Source organism: Otolemur garnettii, unplaced genomic scaffold (assembly GCF_000181295.1).
Source record: "Otolemur garnettii isolate 467f Iridium unplaced genomic scaffold, OtoGar3 scaffold00007, whole genome shotgun sequence".
NCBI classification, from domain to species: Eukaryota; Metazoa; Chordata; class Mammalia; order Primates; family Galagidae; genus Otolemur; species Otolemur garnettii.
Window position 1 is genome coordinate 540,858 of NW_003852402.1, and position 15,024 is coordinate 555,881.

General features: G+C 49.8%; 2 protein-coding genes across 11 annotated transcripts in view; both read left to right on the forward strand.

Annotated features, from left to right (window-relative positions):
* The window catches only part of HDAC10 (histone deacetylase 10), a 6,612-nt gene extending 3,898 nt beyond the window's left edge, over positions 1-2,714 (forward strand). For 5 of the 6 annotated variants that reach the window (XM_023509339.1, XM_023509340.1, XM_023509341.1 and 2 more), the window contains 6 exons: positions 651-742; positions 886-942; positions 1,197-1,275; positions 1,768-1,947; positions 2,034-2,193; positions 2,299-2,714. In XM_023509339.1, the coding sequence (XP_023365107.1) occupies positions 651-742; positions 886-942; positions 1,197-1,275; positions 1,768-1,947; positions 2,034-2,193; positions 2,299-2,360 (630 nt within the window). In that variant the 3' untranslated portion in view covers positions 2,361-2,714. Of the gene's footprint in view, positions 1-650; positions 743-885; positions 943-1,196; positions 1,276-1,767; positions 1,948-2,033; positions 2,194-2,298 lie in introns of those variants that run through there. The other variant, XM_023509344.1, reaches the window with a different exon arrangement.
* A 69-nt stretch (positions 2,715-2,783) lies between these two features.
* Positions 2,784-15,024, forward strand: part of TUBGCP6 (tubulin gamma complex associated protein 6) — a 24,691-nt gene continuing 12,450 nt past the window's right edge. For all 5 annotated transcript variants that reach the window (XR_001160987.2, XM_012801154.2, XM_012801155.2 and 2 more), the window contains exons 1-4: positions 2,784-3,071; positions 3,353-4,162; positions 5,174-5,337; positions 8,930-9,140. Coding sequence is in view for 4 of the 5 variants with exons in the window: in XM_012801154.2 (XP_012656608.1) it covers positions 3,422-4,162; positions 5,174-5,337; positions 8,930-9,140 (1,116 nt within the window). In the remaining variant the exon portion in view is untranslated. The remainder of the gene's footprint in view (positions 3,072-3,352; positions 4,163-5,173; positions 5,338-8,929; positions 9,141-15,024) is intronic.

Below are 15,024 nucleotides of genomic sequence, written 5' to 3' on the forward strand. Positions count from 1 at the left end.
CCATCTCAAATTTAGTCTTTCATGTGAGTTAAAGGGAGAAGGACAATTTTGAACTCTATCCAAACAGTAGCCAGGAATAGAGATTAGGAGTAATTTGCTTTCAACACCTGCTTGCTTTTTTTTTTTTTTTGCTTTTTTGTACAGTTTTTGGACAGGGCTGGGTTTGAACCCGCCACCTCCAGCATATGGGGCCGGCGCCCTACTCCTTTGAGCCACAGGCACTGCCCCCCATCTTTTTTTTTTTGAGCCAGAGTCTCACTACATCACCCTTGGTAGAGTGCTATGGTGTCACAGCTCACATCAACCTCAAACTCTTGGGCTTAAGCTATTCCCTTGCCTCAGCCTCCCAAGTAGCTGGGACTACAGGCACCTCCCACAACATCTGGCTATTTTTTTGGTTGTAGTTGTTGTTGTTTAGCAGGCCCAGGCTGGGTTTGAACCTGCCAGCCTCGATGTATGTGGCTGATGCTGTAACCACTGTGCTACCAGCACTGAGCCAGATTTAAGCATCTTATTTATGTATCAGACTGTAAGGGAGGGCTCGTAACAGTCACACAGACAAAGGACCAAAAGAAGGCGTGAATGGACCTATTTCCCTGGTTTGAGGGTGGCTGGTGCCTTGACACCAAGATTGCGGATTCATCCCATAGGTGAGCAGTGGTATTGTAGCCACCCCAGCCTCCACTGCAGTGGCCATCCTGAATGTGGCCATTCAGAGAGGCCTGTCCCACGGAGCCCAGAGGTGAGCTTCTCTTGGCTGTCCTGAACCTCTGAGGGTAGAGCCTGTGGGTAACCCCTTCCCTGGCTGGCCACATGGAGAGGGCTCTGGGAATGGAACCTGGGCAATGTAGACGCAACCTATCCTGGGACCAATTCTTCCACCAGGCTGTTCTGTGTGGCCCTGGGACAGCTGGACCGGCCTCCTGACCTCACTGATGATGGGTATGACTCAGGTCGTGGATATGAGTGGGCATGTGGCAGGGCTCCCAGGGGGCTGGTTGGGTAAGGCACTGTGTGTACAGAATACTCAGCTGTGGTTTGGGAGGGGCCCTGGGGGCAAGGCCAGGTGGGTCTTCAGCACAGAGGGTCAGTAGTATGAGTACCATCCAGGTCCTCTTGCCTCGCCTCTGCTGCCTGGACTGGGTGGGGGAAGGGCCTCACACAATTGTGTCCATGGTGCTTGCTGCCCCTGGAAGGAGGACTTTTTGGCTGAGCATCAGGGGCAAGGAGGCAGCTGCTTTCTCTGCATTCCATGTTTCCACTCCACTGCCGGGGGTGAGTAGTCATGTTGTGTAGGGCAGATGGGGGGACTCCATCACTATGTGCAGTTGCCCTCACTGGCATTGTCAAGAGGGCCAGGTCGGCTCGGCACCTGTGGCTCAAGTGGCTAAGGTGCCAGCCACATACACTTAAGGTGGTGGGTTTGAATCCAGCCGGGCCCGCCAAACAACGATGGCTACAACCAAAAAAATAGCCGGGTGTTGTGGCGGGCGCCTGTGGTCCCAGCTACTTGGGAGGCTGAGGCAGGAGACTTGCTTGAGCCCAGGAGTTGGAGGTTGCTGTGAGCTGTGATGCCATAGCACTCTACCCAGGGAGACAGCTTGAGGCTCTGTCTCAAAAAAAGAAAAAAAAAAAAAGAGGGCCAGATCTCTGGCCCCTTTTAGATCAGTGTTCACTTTCCAGGAAGAGGGGCTGAGCTAGCGGGGGTGGGGGGTGGGGGGGGTGGGGTGTCCCTGGGTGAAGAGCTGTAGCCCTGCTGTCCCACAGACCAGTGGTGGGTTCCTGAGCTGCATCGTGGGCCTGGTGCTGCCGCTAGCCTATGGCTTCCAGCCTGACCTGGTGCTGGTGGCGCTGGGGCCTGCCCATGGCCTTCAGGGACCCCATGCTGCTCTTCTGGCTGCAGTGCTGCGGGTGCCGGCAAGAGGCCGAGTTCTGGTCCTGGTGGAGGTGAGTAGGGTGGGGTCGACCTACGCGGGGCCGGGACCCGCCGCGGGGTCCCCAGGACAGTGACCACTTCTTCCTCCGTGGCTCAGGAGTCAGAACCTCAGCTGGCAGGGATGCTGGCCCCAGTGCTGCGCGGAGAAGCACCTCCCAGCCTGGGTCCTTTCTTGATGGCCTCTCCAGAGGATGTCCAGGCCCTCAGGAGCCTGAGAGGGCAGTTAGAGCCACAGTGGAAGATGCTGCAGGTGGCCGGTGAGGCTGGTTCAGGACACGGCTGTGCTGGGTCTGGAGGGGAAGGGCGAACCTGGGCCATTCAAGCTGCTGTCCATGGTGCACCTCTCCTGCCTCCTTCCCTAGTACCGCTTTCCTCTGGCAACGTGGAATCGACCACGGCAGGAATGTGCACACCACAGAAATAATACCACGATACAGCCCCCAAGTCAGCTGCTGCGCTCAACAACAGCGGGCCGTGGCCATGGCGGTCCCGCCCCTCTCCGCCATCCTCACCACGCCCTACGGAGGCCCACACCGTCCCCGCTTCCGCCCCGCGGTGCTCCCACCCTCACCCCCTACAGCGTCTCGCTCCGTCCGGCCCCGCAGTGTCCCAGACCGTACAGTCGTGGCTCAGTCACGCCCCACCCTGCGGTGGCCCAGACCCTCCCGGTTCAGGTTCGCTTTGCTCTGTGGCGGCTCCGCCCCTACCCCTCTGGCGCCCAGTTCTTACCCTTCTCGCGGCAGCCCTGCCCTACGTTAGTAAACTTAGAAAAACCAGAGTCTGACTCCGCCTCCTTCTTAGCCGTCTTGTTCCGGACTGACTCACTGCGCTCTAGCCGGAAGTGCGCTGTGGCTAGCGCAGGGGTGCGGCCAGACTGGGGCACAGGCATCATCCCTACGGGCGCGCTGGTTCTAGCGGCGGTGACGCAGTTCCGGCGCGCCGGTTCTAGCAGCGGCGGGAGCGGGAGCTGAAGATTGTCTTCCCTGTCGAAGTCTGGCGACTAGGAGGACGTACGGGCTAGACTCTGGAGCTCGGACTGCTCTCTTCCACTCCACACTCCTCGAGTCCGCAAGATCCTGGGCTGCAGCCTCTGCGGGCCGTCCCCTCTTGGAGACGCCAAGGAGTGCAAAGCCACGTACGTCCACTGTGTACCTCCCGGGAGCACATTCCGTTCTTCGAATTTATAGCGTTCTGTGGCCCCCTGAGGGTTAAGGACTACCGAGTTAGGAGAGAAACGTGGAGCTCGCGCTCGGCGGGCTGCTGTGGGCTGTCAGGGCAGGATAGGTAGGCTGGGGAGGCCAGAGCGTACATACTAAATGTAGGACAACTCGTTTAAAATGCACGTTCTGGCTTTGGAGTTAAGAGGCTGCCTGACATTCAGCCCTGTCTTACCCTCTCCAACTCCCTGTTTTTCAGAACGTGAAGTGAAGGCCGGGTGAAGTGTTTTCTCAAGCACTGGGGGCCTGGAGCTGAGCAGGGGTGGGCATGGCCAGCATTACCCAGCTCTTCGATGACCTGTGTGAGGCCCTCCTGCCTGCTGCCAAGACTCACCTGGGCCAGCGCAGTGTGAACCGGCAGAGGGCAAAGCAGAGTCTCAAGAAGGTGGCCTACAATGCTCTTTTCACAAATCTTTTTCAAGATGAGATGCGTCAGCTGCAGTCTGACCTGTCAAAACTCCCAGTGAGAAACAAGATCCTCATGTTGTCCTTTGACTTGAGAGTGGGTGGCCTGGGCCCGGAGGCAGACCGTTTGGAGGAGCTTGTGGAGGAGCTTGAAGCAGCCCCTTGCTGTCCACTTGTGGAGGTGGGGTCTATTTTGGACCTCCTGGTTCAGCTGGCAGGGAGTGGTCCCCCTCAAGTAGTGCAAAGAAAACGGGGCTACTTCCTTAACAACAAGCGTGTGGGGAGAAATGTTCCATATGGCGGCTACGATTGCTATGATGTCAGTGCATTTGAGTTGGACATTCAGTCTCTGATCTCCAGAGAGGAATCTTTGTGTCTTAGCATGATCCAGGAAACACTTCAGGTTATGGAGGCTGCCCCAGGCACTGGCTTACCCACTGTTGGGCTCTTCTCATTTGGTGACCCTTGTAGTGACAAATTTGAAAGAGACACCCGGGTCTCACTCTTTGGTGCCCTTGTGCACAGCCGAACTTACGACTTGGATGTCCGACTCGACCTGCCCCCGGTGCCAGATAGTGCAGATCTTTCTGGACTGGCCATTAAGGTAGAATATTTTCCAGTTCTTATCTCTCTGGGGTTTTGGAAAATGCCTTCTTTGGCTTTTTCTTTCTTTTTTATTACTATTATAGTAAAAGTAGCATGGCTCAGTCTGGGTCACCTGGTGGCTGAGCTGTCTGGAGGCAGCATCTCACTCAGTCACCCTGGGTACAGCATTGTGTCATAGCTCACAGCAACTTCAGATTCCTGGGCTTAAGCAATACTCCAGCCTCAGCCTTCTGAGTAGTTGGTACTACAGGTGCCTGCCACAACACCTGGCTTGTTTTTCTATTTTTAGTAGAGATAGGGTCCCTGTGTTACTCAGGCTAATCTCAAACTCCTGAGCTCAAGCAGTCCATCTGCCTTGTTCTCTCAGAGTGCTGGGATTGCAGGCATGAACCACTGTGCCTGGCCCTGTACAATGCATTTTGAAATATTTTTCCACCTATAATATGAGGTGTTTTCCCTATGTTATATAAATTACTATTGACCTTTGTGCTTTATTGCTTTATGAATGTTGCTAAAACTATTATTTTCATTCATTCTATTACTATGAGATATTTAGTATTTAGGTTATTTCCAAATATAAATGGTGCTACAGTTAAACATCTTGGTGTACATTAATTTTTTGTAGCCAGTATAATTTTTTTTCTTATGCTGGGTTCCCCAGAGTGGAATTTCCAGGTCTGAAGTATTTCATAAAAATTTCATTGTAAATTTTATTGAGGTGGGCCTGGCTGGAGTTGTGCCTGACTGTGTGGCCAGACGCCAGTGCCATTAAAAAAAAAGTTATATTGAGGCTTCTATGTTATAAGAAATTGGAAATCTGTAGTCTTAATTGGTTCGTTTAATTCCTTAAATGATTTAGTGGGGGAAATCATTGTAAAGTACATATGTGTTGAGTCTTTGCTTTGGCGAATAAATGGAAATGTGGATAAAGTTCTGGCAGTCTGATCTTACTGGGATGAGATGTGGGTACAGAGGAGTGGGTGGTGACATGTCTTGCCTTGCTTTCCAGGTTCCTCAGAGTGTGGATCAGTGGGAGGATGAAGGGTTCCAGTCAGCGTCTAATTTGACACCTGATTCCCAGTCTGAACCCAGCGTAACCCCAGACGTGGACTTGTGGGAAGCTGCACTTACCTATGAGCCCAGCAAGCGGAGATGCTGGGAGCGAGTTGGATGGTGTGTGAGCCTTTTATATGCATCACCCCACCCATATGAGTGTGGCCTCATGGCCTCAGCATGTGGAGGGTATGTGTGCTCACTGAGCCAAAGCAGCTCAGATGAGATTAGGAATCTAGAAGTTTCAGCCAGACTGGTATACAAAATTATGAGTCTTGGGAATGAAGAGAGATGCAGAGGAACGACTTCTGGCCTTTAAGGAAGTCCCTGCTGTGCCATAATCTCTGAGAATCACTCCTTCTAGCAGAGGAATCAGTAGGCAAGCTGAGTTATGTTATTGCCAGGGCTTCCAGTCAGAGGTAGCTGAGCACTGCCTGGTAGGTGATGTGGTCAGTGCTAGGAAGAAATGCTGTCTGGGCACAGGGTGCTGATGAAGGAGCCTTTTCCACATCTAAGAAGAGTTGGAAGTGGCCCTCTGGCTGGTGAGAAGTTCTGGTTGTAGCGGCCTTTCCCTGACTGCAGCTTGCTAGCAGCTTGCTTCCCAGACTGAGTGGCCACTCACTCCCTGGGCTCATCCTGTGCTGTACTTAGGACCTCTCAGGGTCTTTGATGTGCTAGTATCTCAAAAACTCCCAGAACCAGAGTAGAAGACACACATTTCCCTATTACTGGGTCATGGAATACCCTTTTGACATCCAATCCACCAGTGATTCTGTGGAATCCCAGTTTAGGGAGTGCTGAATTGAAGAATCAGGACTGGCAGGAAGCTGAGTGCCCCCTCATGCTGCCCCAGGTTCCTGCAGTGTTCCCTGGGGAGGAGCACATACCCAGCAGGCTTTCTTGGATATGATCACCTGCTCCCAAGTGGAATCCTCCAGGAGTACTTGGTTCTCTGCTTCCCAGCACAGTGGTGTAGGTAGTTGTCTTGTTCTGTCCTATAACAGCCTGTCAGGTCCTTAGTTCTGTCTTTTTGCATATACAAAGCAAATGTCAGTTCACTATCTTTGTCACCCTGTTCTGAATGCACTTAATCCCCTTGGTGTGCCCTGAAAGCACAGAGCTGACCGCAGAACTCCAGCACTTAGAATCACCTTGGTAGTCCTTTTTACAAGGAGGGCTACAGCAACATTCCTAAGGATGATGTGTGCCTGGCAGCATGCTCAGGACAGCTTAAGAAATTTCTGCAGGGACCCTTCCCCAGGGCCTCACAGAACAGAGGTGCTGTGGTTAGCAGCTTTCATGGGGCCTGAGTTCCCCTCTCTCAGGCTTTTCCACTACCTGTTTGGTTGTAAAACTGAACCATGATCCCTGATATTGCAGAGGGGATAACCTGAGGGTGTGGTTAAAATTCACTTTGGTGAATCTTTTAAGTTTTTTTTTTTTTTTTTTGACAAAGAGTCTCACTATGTTGCCCTTGGTAGAGTGCTGTGGCGTCACAGCTCACAGCAGCCTCCAACTCTTGGGCTTAAGTGATTCTCTTGTCTCAGCTTCCCAGGTAGCTGGGACTACAGGTGCCTGCCACAATGCCCAGCTGTTTTTTGTTGCAGTTGTCAATGTTTCAGCTGGCCCGGGCTGGGTTCAACCTAACAATTTTGGTGTATGTGGCTGGTGCCATAACCACTGTGCTACAGGTACTGAGCCCATTTTCGTGAATCTTTTGATCTTTTACCCCCCTGTCCCACCCAGACAGTCTCATTTTATTGCTTTTGGTAGAGTGCTGTGGCGTCATAGCTCACAGCAACCTCAAATTCTTGGGCTCAAGTGATTCTCTTGCCTCCCGAGTAGCAGGGACTACAGGAGCCTGCATGGTACCCTGCTATTTTTAGAGATGAGGTGTCGTTCTGGCTCAGGCTGGTTGCAAACCTGTGAGTTCAGGCAATCTACCTGCCTCGGCCTCGCAAGTGAATCTTTTGATTTTGTTTCAGTTTAAATCCGGCCACTTGCTTGTTTCCTGTCATGAGCTCTGACCAGTAGTAGCTAAAGAAGCTATTGGCTAGCCAGAAGCAGAGCCCATTCTGCTGCCTCCCTGAGACTCCTGGAAGGCCAGCCTCCCCCCCCTTCACCACCCAGAGAGCCAGTGTGGGTGAGGCTTGCTGCTGGGCTGGGCCAAGGCTGAAGCTTTTCAGAGCCTGGAGTGGCAGGTTTCTCTGCAAACATCACCCATGTGGGCAAAGTGTTTAGTTACACTTAGCTGTGAGAACCTGTGGGAAAGTGGTGTTTTTGTGCTGTTAGCCTGGGATGTTGGCCTATGTTTTCCTGCTGTCACTGGCTTTTCCGTCTAAGCTCTGATTCGCCAGAGGTGGTGAGTGGCTGTGACTGGGGATTAGTCCTGGAGGAGCCAGGCAGAAGAGGCTGCAGTGGGGAGTGGAGTGGTGACCACAGCCTACATGTGCTCACAATGAATGTCCCAGAGGGTGCAGGCTGAGGGGTTCAGAGCATCTTCCTGTTTTCACACTGTTCTTCCCTTGAGGATGGGAGGCTATTTTCTGGGATCAGAAGCAGCACCCACCTGCTGACTGCATGCCTTTGGGCTAGTCTGCTTGCTTCATCCAGCACCTTCCAGCCCACCCTCCACATGAGAGATTGGGTAGTGTTACCTGCGAGGGCGTAAGTCAGAGCTCGTCACTGCTGTGCAGGGCCTCATTATTGCCCTTAGGTGGAACATGGCCTGACCCTTTCTGATATGTCACCTGGGTGCAGTGGGGCTAGAGTGAAGGTGCAGCGGGGTGGTGGATTGAGGGTGGTGTGAGTGTGCAGTGGGGTGGTGGATTGAGGGCAGGTGTGAAGGCACAGCAGGGTGGTGGATTGAGGGTGGGTGTGAGGGTGCAGCGGGGTGGTGGATTGAGGGTGGGTGTGAGGGTGGCAACGGGGTAGTGGATTGAGGGTGGGGTGAGTGTGAGTGTGGCAGCAGTATAGCACACATCATCGTATAAGCCTGTATTTAAAAAATAAAGTCCACTCCTTTTCACTCCTGCTCCCATGGCCTGATAGCCACTGTTCTTTTTGTCTTTAGGATTTTGACTACTGGTGAGTATCTCATATGAGTGGAATCATAGTATTTGCTCTTTTGTGACTGGCTCCTTTCACTCAGCACAGTGTCCTCAAAGGACATCCCTGTGATAGTATGTGTCAGAATATTCTTACTTTTCAAGGCTGACTGATACGCCATAGTTTGGGTGGAACATATTGTTTATCCATTCATTTCTTCTTAGATACTTGGGTTGCTTCTACCATTTGGCTGTGTGGGCAATGATGCTTTGAACATGGGTATGCTAGCCTTGTGTTTGCTGGTAGTGGAAGAGTACTTGTGAATCAAGTGAATCATTGTCCTCAAGATCCGTGGTGTGTCCTGTGGGTCTCTTCCAGTGCCGCACTAGTGGGGACAGTCCTGTTGCTCCCTGAGCCCCAAGCAGGCGCCCTGGATACATTGCCACACAGACCTGTCCATGTAGAATTGGTGGCAGCCAGCCTCGAGACTGGTGGATGCTGAGGGAAAGGCTGGGTGGTTGGGTAGGATTCATAATTGGTTGTCTTTCATAGATGTTTATTGTTTTGAATCTCTTTCTTCTGTTCATACCCTCAGAGAATGCACACCTGGTGCTGAGGTGTGGTTGCTGTATCTACTTACAGCTGTCTTCTCTCTTCCCCACAGCCTCCCTGGCCACAGAGAAGAGCCCTACCTCACAGAGGCAGGAAGGGACACTTTTGACCGGTTCTGCAGACTCCGCCAAGGGGAGCTACAGGTTCTCAGTGGGGGCCTCTTGCAGGCCCCACACCCTGTGCTGGTGAAGGAGTGTGAACTGGTGAAGGATGCACTGAATGTCCTGATTGGGGTCGTATCCACCACATTTTCCCTCTGCCAGGTGAGAAGTGCTTACTTCTGTTTGGGGGCCCACCCTCTAGTCACCTGTGGGACATCAGGTAAGGCCTGCTGTACAGGTCATGGTATAGGCCACAGGTGACTACAGCCACAGTCATCCCATTTCATTTCTCTTTTTTTTATTTTTTTTTATTTTTTTGAGACGGAGCCTCAAGCTATTCCCCTGGGTAGAGTGCTATGGCATCACGCTCACAGCAACCTCCAACTCCTGGGCTCAAGCGAGTCTCCTGCTTCAGCCTCCCAAGTAGCTGGGACCACAGGCGCCCACCACCGCGCCAGCCATTTTTTGGTTGCAGCCATCATTGTTGTTTGGTGGGCCCGGGCTGGGGATTCGAACCCGCCACCCTAGGGGTATGTGGCTGGCGCCTCGGCCGCTTGAGCCACAGGCGCCGAGCCCCATTTCATTTCTCAAAAGTATTAATTTATTAATCTTTTGAAAACTGAATAAGAGTAAGATGCTTGTTGCTATCAATGAAACCACAGAAAATGCACCTCCCCATTTCCAGTCCCACCCTGCAGAGGTGCTGAGGTATCTTTGGCACATGCTCAGTGCTCGCAAGCAGTGCAGAGTCCAGCTGCAGGAATGCCTGCTTTGCGGAAGAGTCGGATGGTTTGGATTTGTGAACTTGGCTGCTGCTCTTCTGTCTCTCCTGGCTTGTGTGCTGGGGCTGAGGGATCTGGGCAGGAGCTCTTGCTGGGCACTTAAGAAGTAAATGGATATATTTAGAAAAATGAAGTCTCGTTCTGTGGCTTTTTTCTTTGATACTAGTGGTCACCCCTTTTCTATGTTTTAAGTGTTATTTTTTATGTTGTTATTATTTTTGAAAGAGTCTCAAGCTGTTGCCCTGGGTAGAGTGCCATGGTATCATAGCTCACAGCAACCTCCAGCTTTTGGGGTCAAGCAATCCTCTTGCCTCAGTTTTTCTATTTTTAGTAGGGACAGGGTCTTGCTTTTTGCTCAGGCTGGTCTTGAACCCGTGAGATCAAGTTATACACCTACCTTGGCCTCCTAGAGTGCTAGGATTACAGGTGTGAGTCACTGCACCCCGCCTTAAGTGTTCTTTTGTGGTGGCTTCTTAGATGTGAGTGTGCACTAGAAGAATATCTGCAGTTGGCCTGGTGCTCACTAGCAAGTGGTGCTAGTGCCCTTGCTGAGGGCACCTGTTCCAGAACAGTGTCTCACTGACTCACAGTATTCTGTTGTGAGAACAGCCTTTTTCCCTTTCTCTACCCCACCTCTATTTTTTTTTTTTTTTTAATATATAAGACTTGTTGAATTTAAAAAGACTTGTTGAATTTTTTTTTTTTTTTTTTTTTGAGACAGAGTCTCACTTTGTCACCCACGGTAGAGTGCTGTGGCATCACAGCTCACAGTGACCTCAAACTCCTGGGCTTAAGCGATTCTCTTGCCTCAGCCTCCCAAGTGGCTGGGACTACAGGTGCACTCCACAACACCTGGCTATGTTTTTTAGAGATGGGATCTCATTCTTGCTCAGTCTGGTCTCATGCTTGTGAGCTCAGGGCAATTCACTGCCCTGGCCTCCCAGAGTGCTAGAATTACAAGCATGAGCCACTGTGCCCAGCCCCTTCCCCTCTATTTTAGATACGTTCTTCTTCTTCTTTTTTTTTTTCCTGCAGTTTTTGGCCAGGGCTTGGTTTGCACCCACCACTTCTGGTATATGGGGCTGGTGCCCTCCTCCTCTGAGCCATAGGCACCGCCCTCTTTCTTTCTTTCTTTATTTTTGAGACAGAGTCTCACTCTGTCGCCTTTAGTACAGTGCCGTGGTGTCATAGCTTATAGCAACCTCAAATTCCTGGGCCCTAGTCATCCTCCTTCACCTGCTCACCTCAAGTAGGTGGGACCACAGGTGCTTGCCATGCCCTGCTAGTTTTTTAAACATGGGGCCTTGCTATTGCTCAGTCTGATCTTGACTCCTGAGCTCAGGCAATCCACCTGCCTTGGCCTCCCAGCATGCTGGAGTTACAGGCATGAGCCACCATTCCCAGCCTCTTGTCTTGCTTCTGATTTTTTTTTTTTGCGTTTTTTTTTTTTTGGCCAGGGCTGGGTTTGAACTCCCCACCTCCGGTATATGGGGCCAGCACCCTACTCCCTGTACTTTTTAGTCTTTTACTATTTAGTATGATGTTTGTTGAGGTTTCTCATATGTAGCCTTTATTATGTTAAAGAACTTCCCTTATATTCCTAATTTATTGAGTGTTGTCTCAGGAAAGGGTGTTGGATTTTGTTAAATGCTTTTTTTTTTGCCTGAGTTGGGATGATCATGTGGGCTTTTTTCCCTTGTGTTTTATTAATGTGGTAGGTATGCTACATTGATTAATTGCATGTGTGTGTTGCATTCCTAGAACAAAACTCACTGGATTATGTGTTTCAATTTAGAGTATTTAAGATGGGTTCGGCGCCTGTGGCTCAAGTGGCTAAGGCGCTAGCTATATACACCTAAGGTGGCAGGTTCAAATCCAGCCCAGGCCCGCCAAACAACAATGACAGCTGCAACCAAAAAAAATAGCCGGGTGTTGTGGTGGGCACCTATGATCCTAGCTACTTGGGAGGCTGAAGCAGGAGACTCGCTTGAGTCCAGGAGTTGGAGGTTACTGTGAGCTGTGATGCCACAGCACTCTACCCAGGGGGACAGCTTGAGGCTCTGTCTCAAAAAAAAAAAAAGAATATTTAAGACGGAGCGCATCCTATTTAGGAGAGACACAAGATGGAAATAAAGATTTTATAGGTCTTGGGCAGTGGTATACCATGACATCCGGAGGCCACAAATACACAGAGATCAGGGAGCTTGTGAAGAGAGAGAGAGGAACTCATGGGTCAACACTTTTACCGCAGTATAGGGCATTATCCAAACAAGATTTCTAGAGGGAGTTTCAATGGTGTGTTTGAAGCAGATAGGTAGGAGTCCCAGGAAGTCATGTGGCACCCAAGAGATAATTCTTTGGCAAGTTGGTATAGTCCATTCAAGGTGTGGTGTCAGTGGGGCCAGTCAAGTAGGTTGTAGCTGCCACATAGGTTAGTGGTCACCAGGAGGCAGAAATCTCAGTTGAGTACATTGAGGAACTGGGAGGAGGTGAAGACATAGAAACTGTCAGGGGGGACACAGCCCTCCTTCAGTATGGGAAAGTCCAAGGACAACATAAAATCATGAGAATTCACTACATCATGGTGTATAATAGCCACAATTTAGAGATGGGGGTCTTTCTCTTGCTCAGGCTGGTATTTAACTCCTGAGCTCAAGCATGCCACCCACCTTGGCCTCCCAGAGTGCTAGGATTACAGGTGTGAGCTACTGTGCCTGGCTAGCCTGGCTATATTTTCTTACATGCTTTTTTTTTTTTAACATTTGGAACTCTGATGCCTTTAATCAATCAGCAGATTACTTGATTAGCTATGGTTTTTTTGTTTGTTTGTTTTTTTTTTTGCAGTTTTTGGCGGGAGCCGGGCTTGAACCTGCCAGCACCCTACTCATTGAGCCACAGGTGCTGCCCTGTGGCTTTATTTCTATAAATCAGTAGTAACATCCCAACTTTCATGTCTAGTTTTAGTAATTTGAATTTTTGTTTTGTTTTGTTTTGTGCAATTAAAACAGGTGGGGGAGGCTTTCTAAATGGGAAGAAATCCACATGTGGGTATAATGGTGAAGGGGGGCAGTTTAAAGGTCAGGAAGGTGGGGATTGGGACATTCCCTTTCCTGGGTTGGACACCTGTTGTAAGATTTACCTTTCCCAGGTGGGACATTTGGTGGGGTAGGGTAAGAGGTTGACCCATTCACCTTTCTTAGGTGGGATATCTGGTGGGAGAGGGTAGGGAGTTGATTCTTTTAGGCAGGTTCACCCTGTTTGGACAGGGTTTGATCCTATCATTTCAGTCTTTTTTGTCTATTATAAGGAGACAGGATGATGAGGGTGATATGTGGGAAGGGCTGTGTGGGCTGCTTGTAAAGAGAATACGAGGGGGAGGGGAATGAGGTAAGGGAGTGGTATTTATAGGAACTCTTGGGCTTTTTCAGCTGGTTGGTATTCAGTAAGGTGAGGATATGAGGAGTTGTTTCCAGGTGACCATCTGGTTAATAAATCAAGAAATGAGGCAGAGGGTTACTGGTTTGAAACTGAGAATGAGAAAAAAATCATAATTGGTGACCTTATCAGACAATAACCAAACAGGAAGGTGGGCAGTGAGAGGCAGGAACCAGTTGCAGTTACCAGGGCCTACAGCAATCCTGAGAAGCCGTCAAATACCCATTACTGAGATCTCTGCCCATTCTTAGAGGATTTTTACAAGGTGGCAGTGTGGATGAAGTTTCTCCTGTGTTTGTTAGAACAGAGAAAAATATTGGCTTACCTTCTATAAGCAAAAATACCTAGAGTTCTATTTTCTAGGACAGTGTCCAGGAGGCATTCTGATTTTCCAAGGTTATTGGTCTTTTGCAGCTAGGCTCAGGAGGGAACTTCAGCTACATTCTGAGAGTGTCTGCCCTAGATCTTCAGAAAGACTCAGGCAGCTAGACTTCTGCAGGCTCGACACAGTTTGGGGGTAGTTTGGATTTGGGGCATTGCTTTGCCAAGAAGCCTGGTTTGCTGCACTTAAAGCATGACCCCGAGGAAGATTTTGTTTTCCAGAATGCCCTGCGGAGTTATAAGAAGTAGCCAGGTTTTGTTTAATGATGCAAGCCAATACTGGAACTCTGAGAGGCACTGGCACACCTTGAAGGCCAGATCAATGAGATCTTGCTAGGAGGTCTGAGGGCCCTGAGGGAATTCCACCATTTTTTTCCCTACCTCTTGTGGAAGAGGGTGGGTGGGGAGCCATGGAAAGGGGGTGATGGGATATTGTCTAAGGGAAGGATGTGGACTTGAGGGTTAGAGGACAATGAGAATGGGTGGCTGATGGGAAGTTACAGATGGAAGAGAGGTATCCTACACAGAGAAGCTTCCCAGGTGTTCTAATCCAGAGAATGGAGGGATTGTAGGAGGGGGGTTGGAGAGGAGCAGTAGGGGCTGTGGAGGGGTATTAGGACTCGGGCTGGGAGAATCGGGGAGAGTTCATAGGATGAACACAGGGAAGTGTGAGAAATGCCTAGATATAAGGGATTTCTGACCATTTGCCTAATTTTTTTTTTCTTGAGACAGAGTCTCACTATGTTGTCCTTGGTAGAATGCCGTGGCATCACAGTTCACAGCAACCTCAAACTCTTGGGCTTAAACAATTTTTCTGCCTCAGCCTCCCCAGTAATTGAGACTACAGATGCCTGCCACAACACTGGGCTATTTCTTTTATTGTAGTTGTCATTGTTGTTTAGCAGGCCCAGGCTGGGTTCGAACCTCTGAGCCCCCGTGTATGTTGCCAGCACCCTAACCACTAAGCTATTGTTTTTCTTTTTTTTTGCAGTTTTTGGCCAGGGCTGGATTTGAACCCACCACCTCTGGTATATGGGGCCGGGGCCCTACTCCTTGAGCCACAGGCACTGCCCAGTTATCCTTTTTCTTAATTGTTCTAAAGATTTGTGAGTTTTGTTGATCTTTTCAAAGTACCAAATTTACTTTAGTTGATTCCCTCTATTTTTCTTTTCTTTTTTTTTTTTTTAAATAACAGCTGTATTCACATATAATTCATACACTGCACAGTTCACCCATTTCAAGTATAGAGTTCAAGACTACACATTCAGGGATCATTTGTACAGTTTGTTCATTTGTTAACAGAGAAGGTTCCCTGAAGGTCTAGAAGAGAGAGAGAGAAAGAGAAAATGAGAGAGAGAGAGGAAAGAAAGGGATGAAGGAAAGAAAAGCTGATTTCCTCTATTTTTCTACTGTCTATTTATCTTTGCTCTGATTTTTTTTTTTTTTTT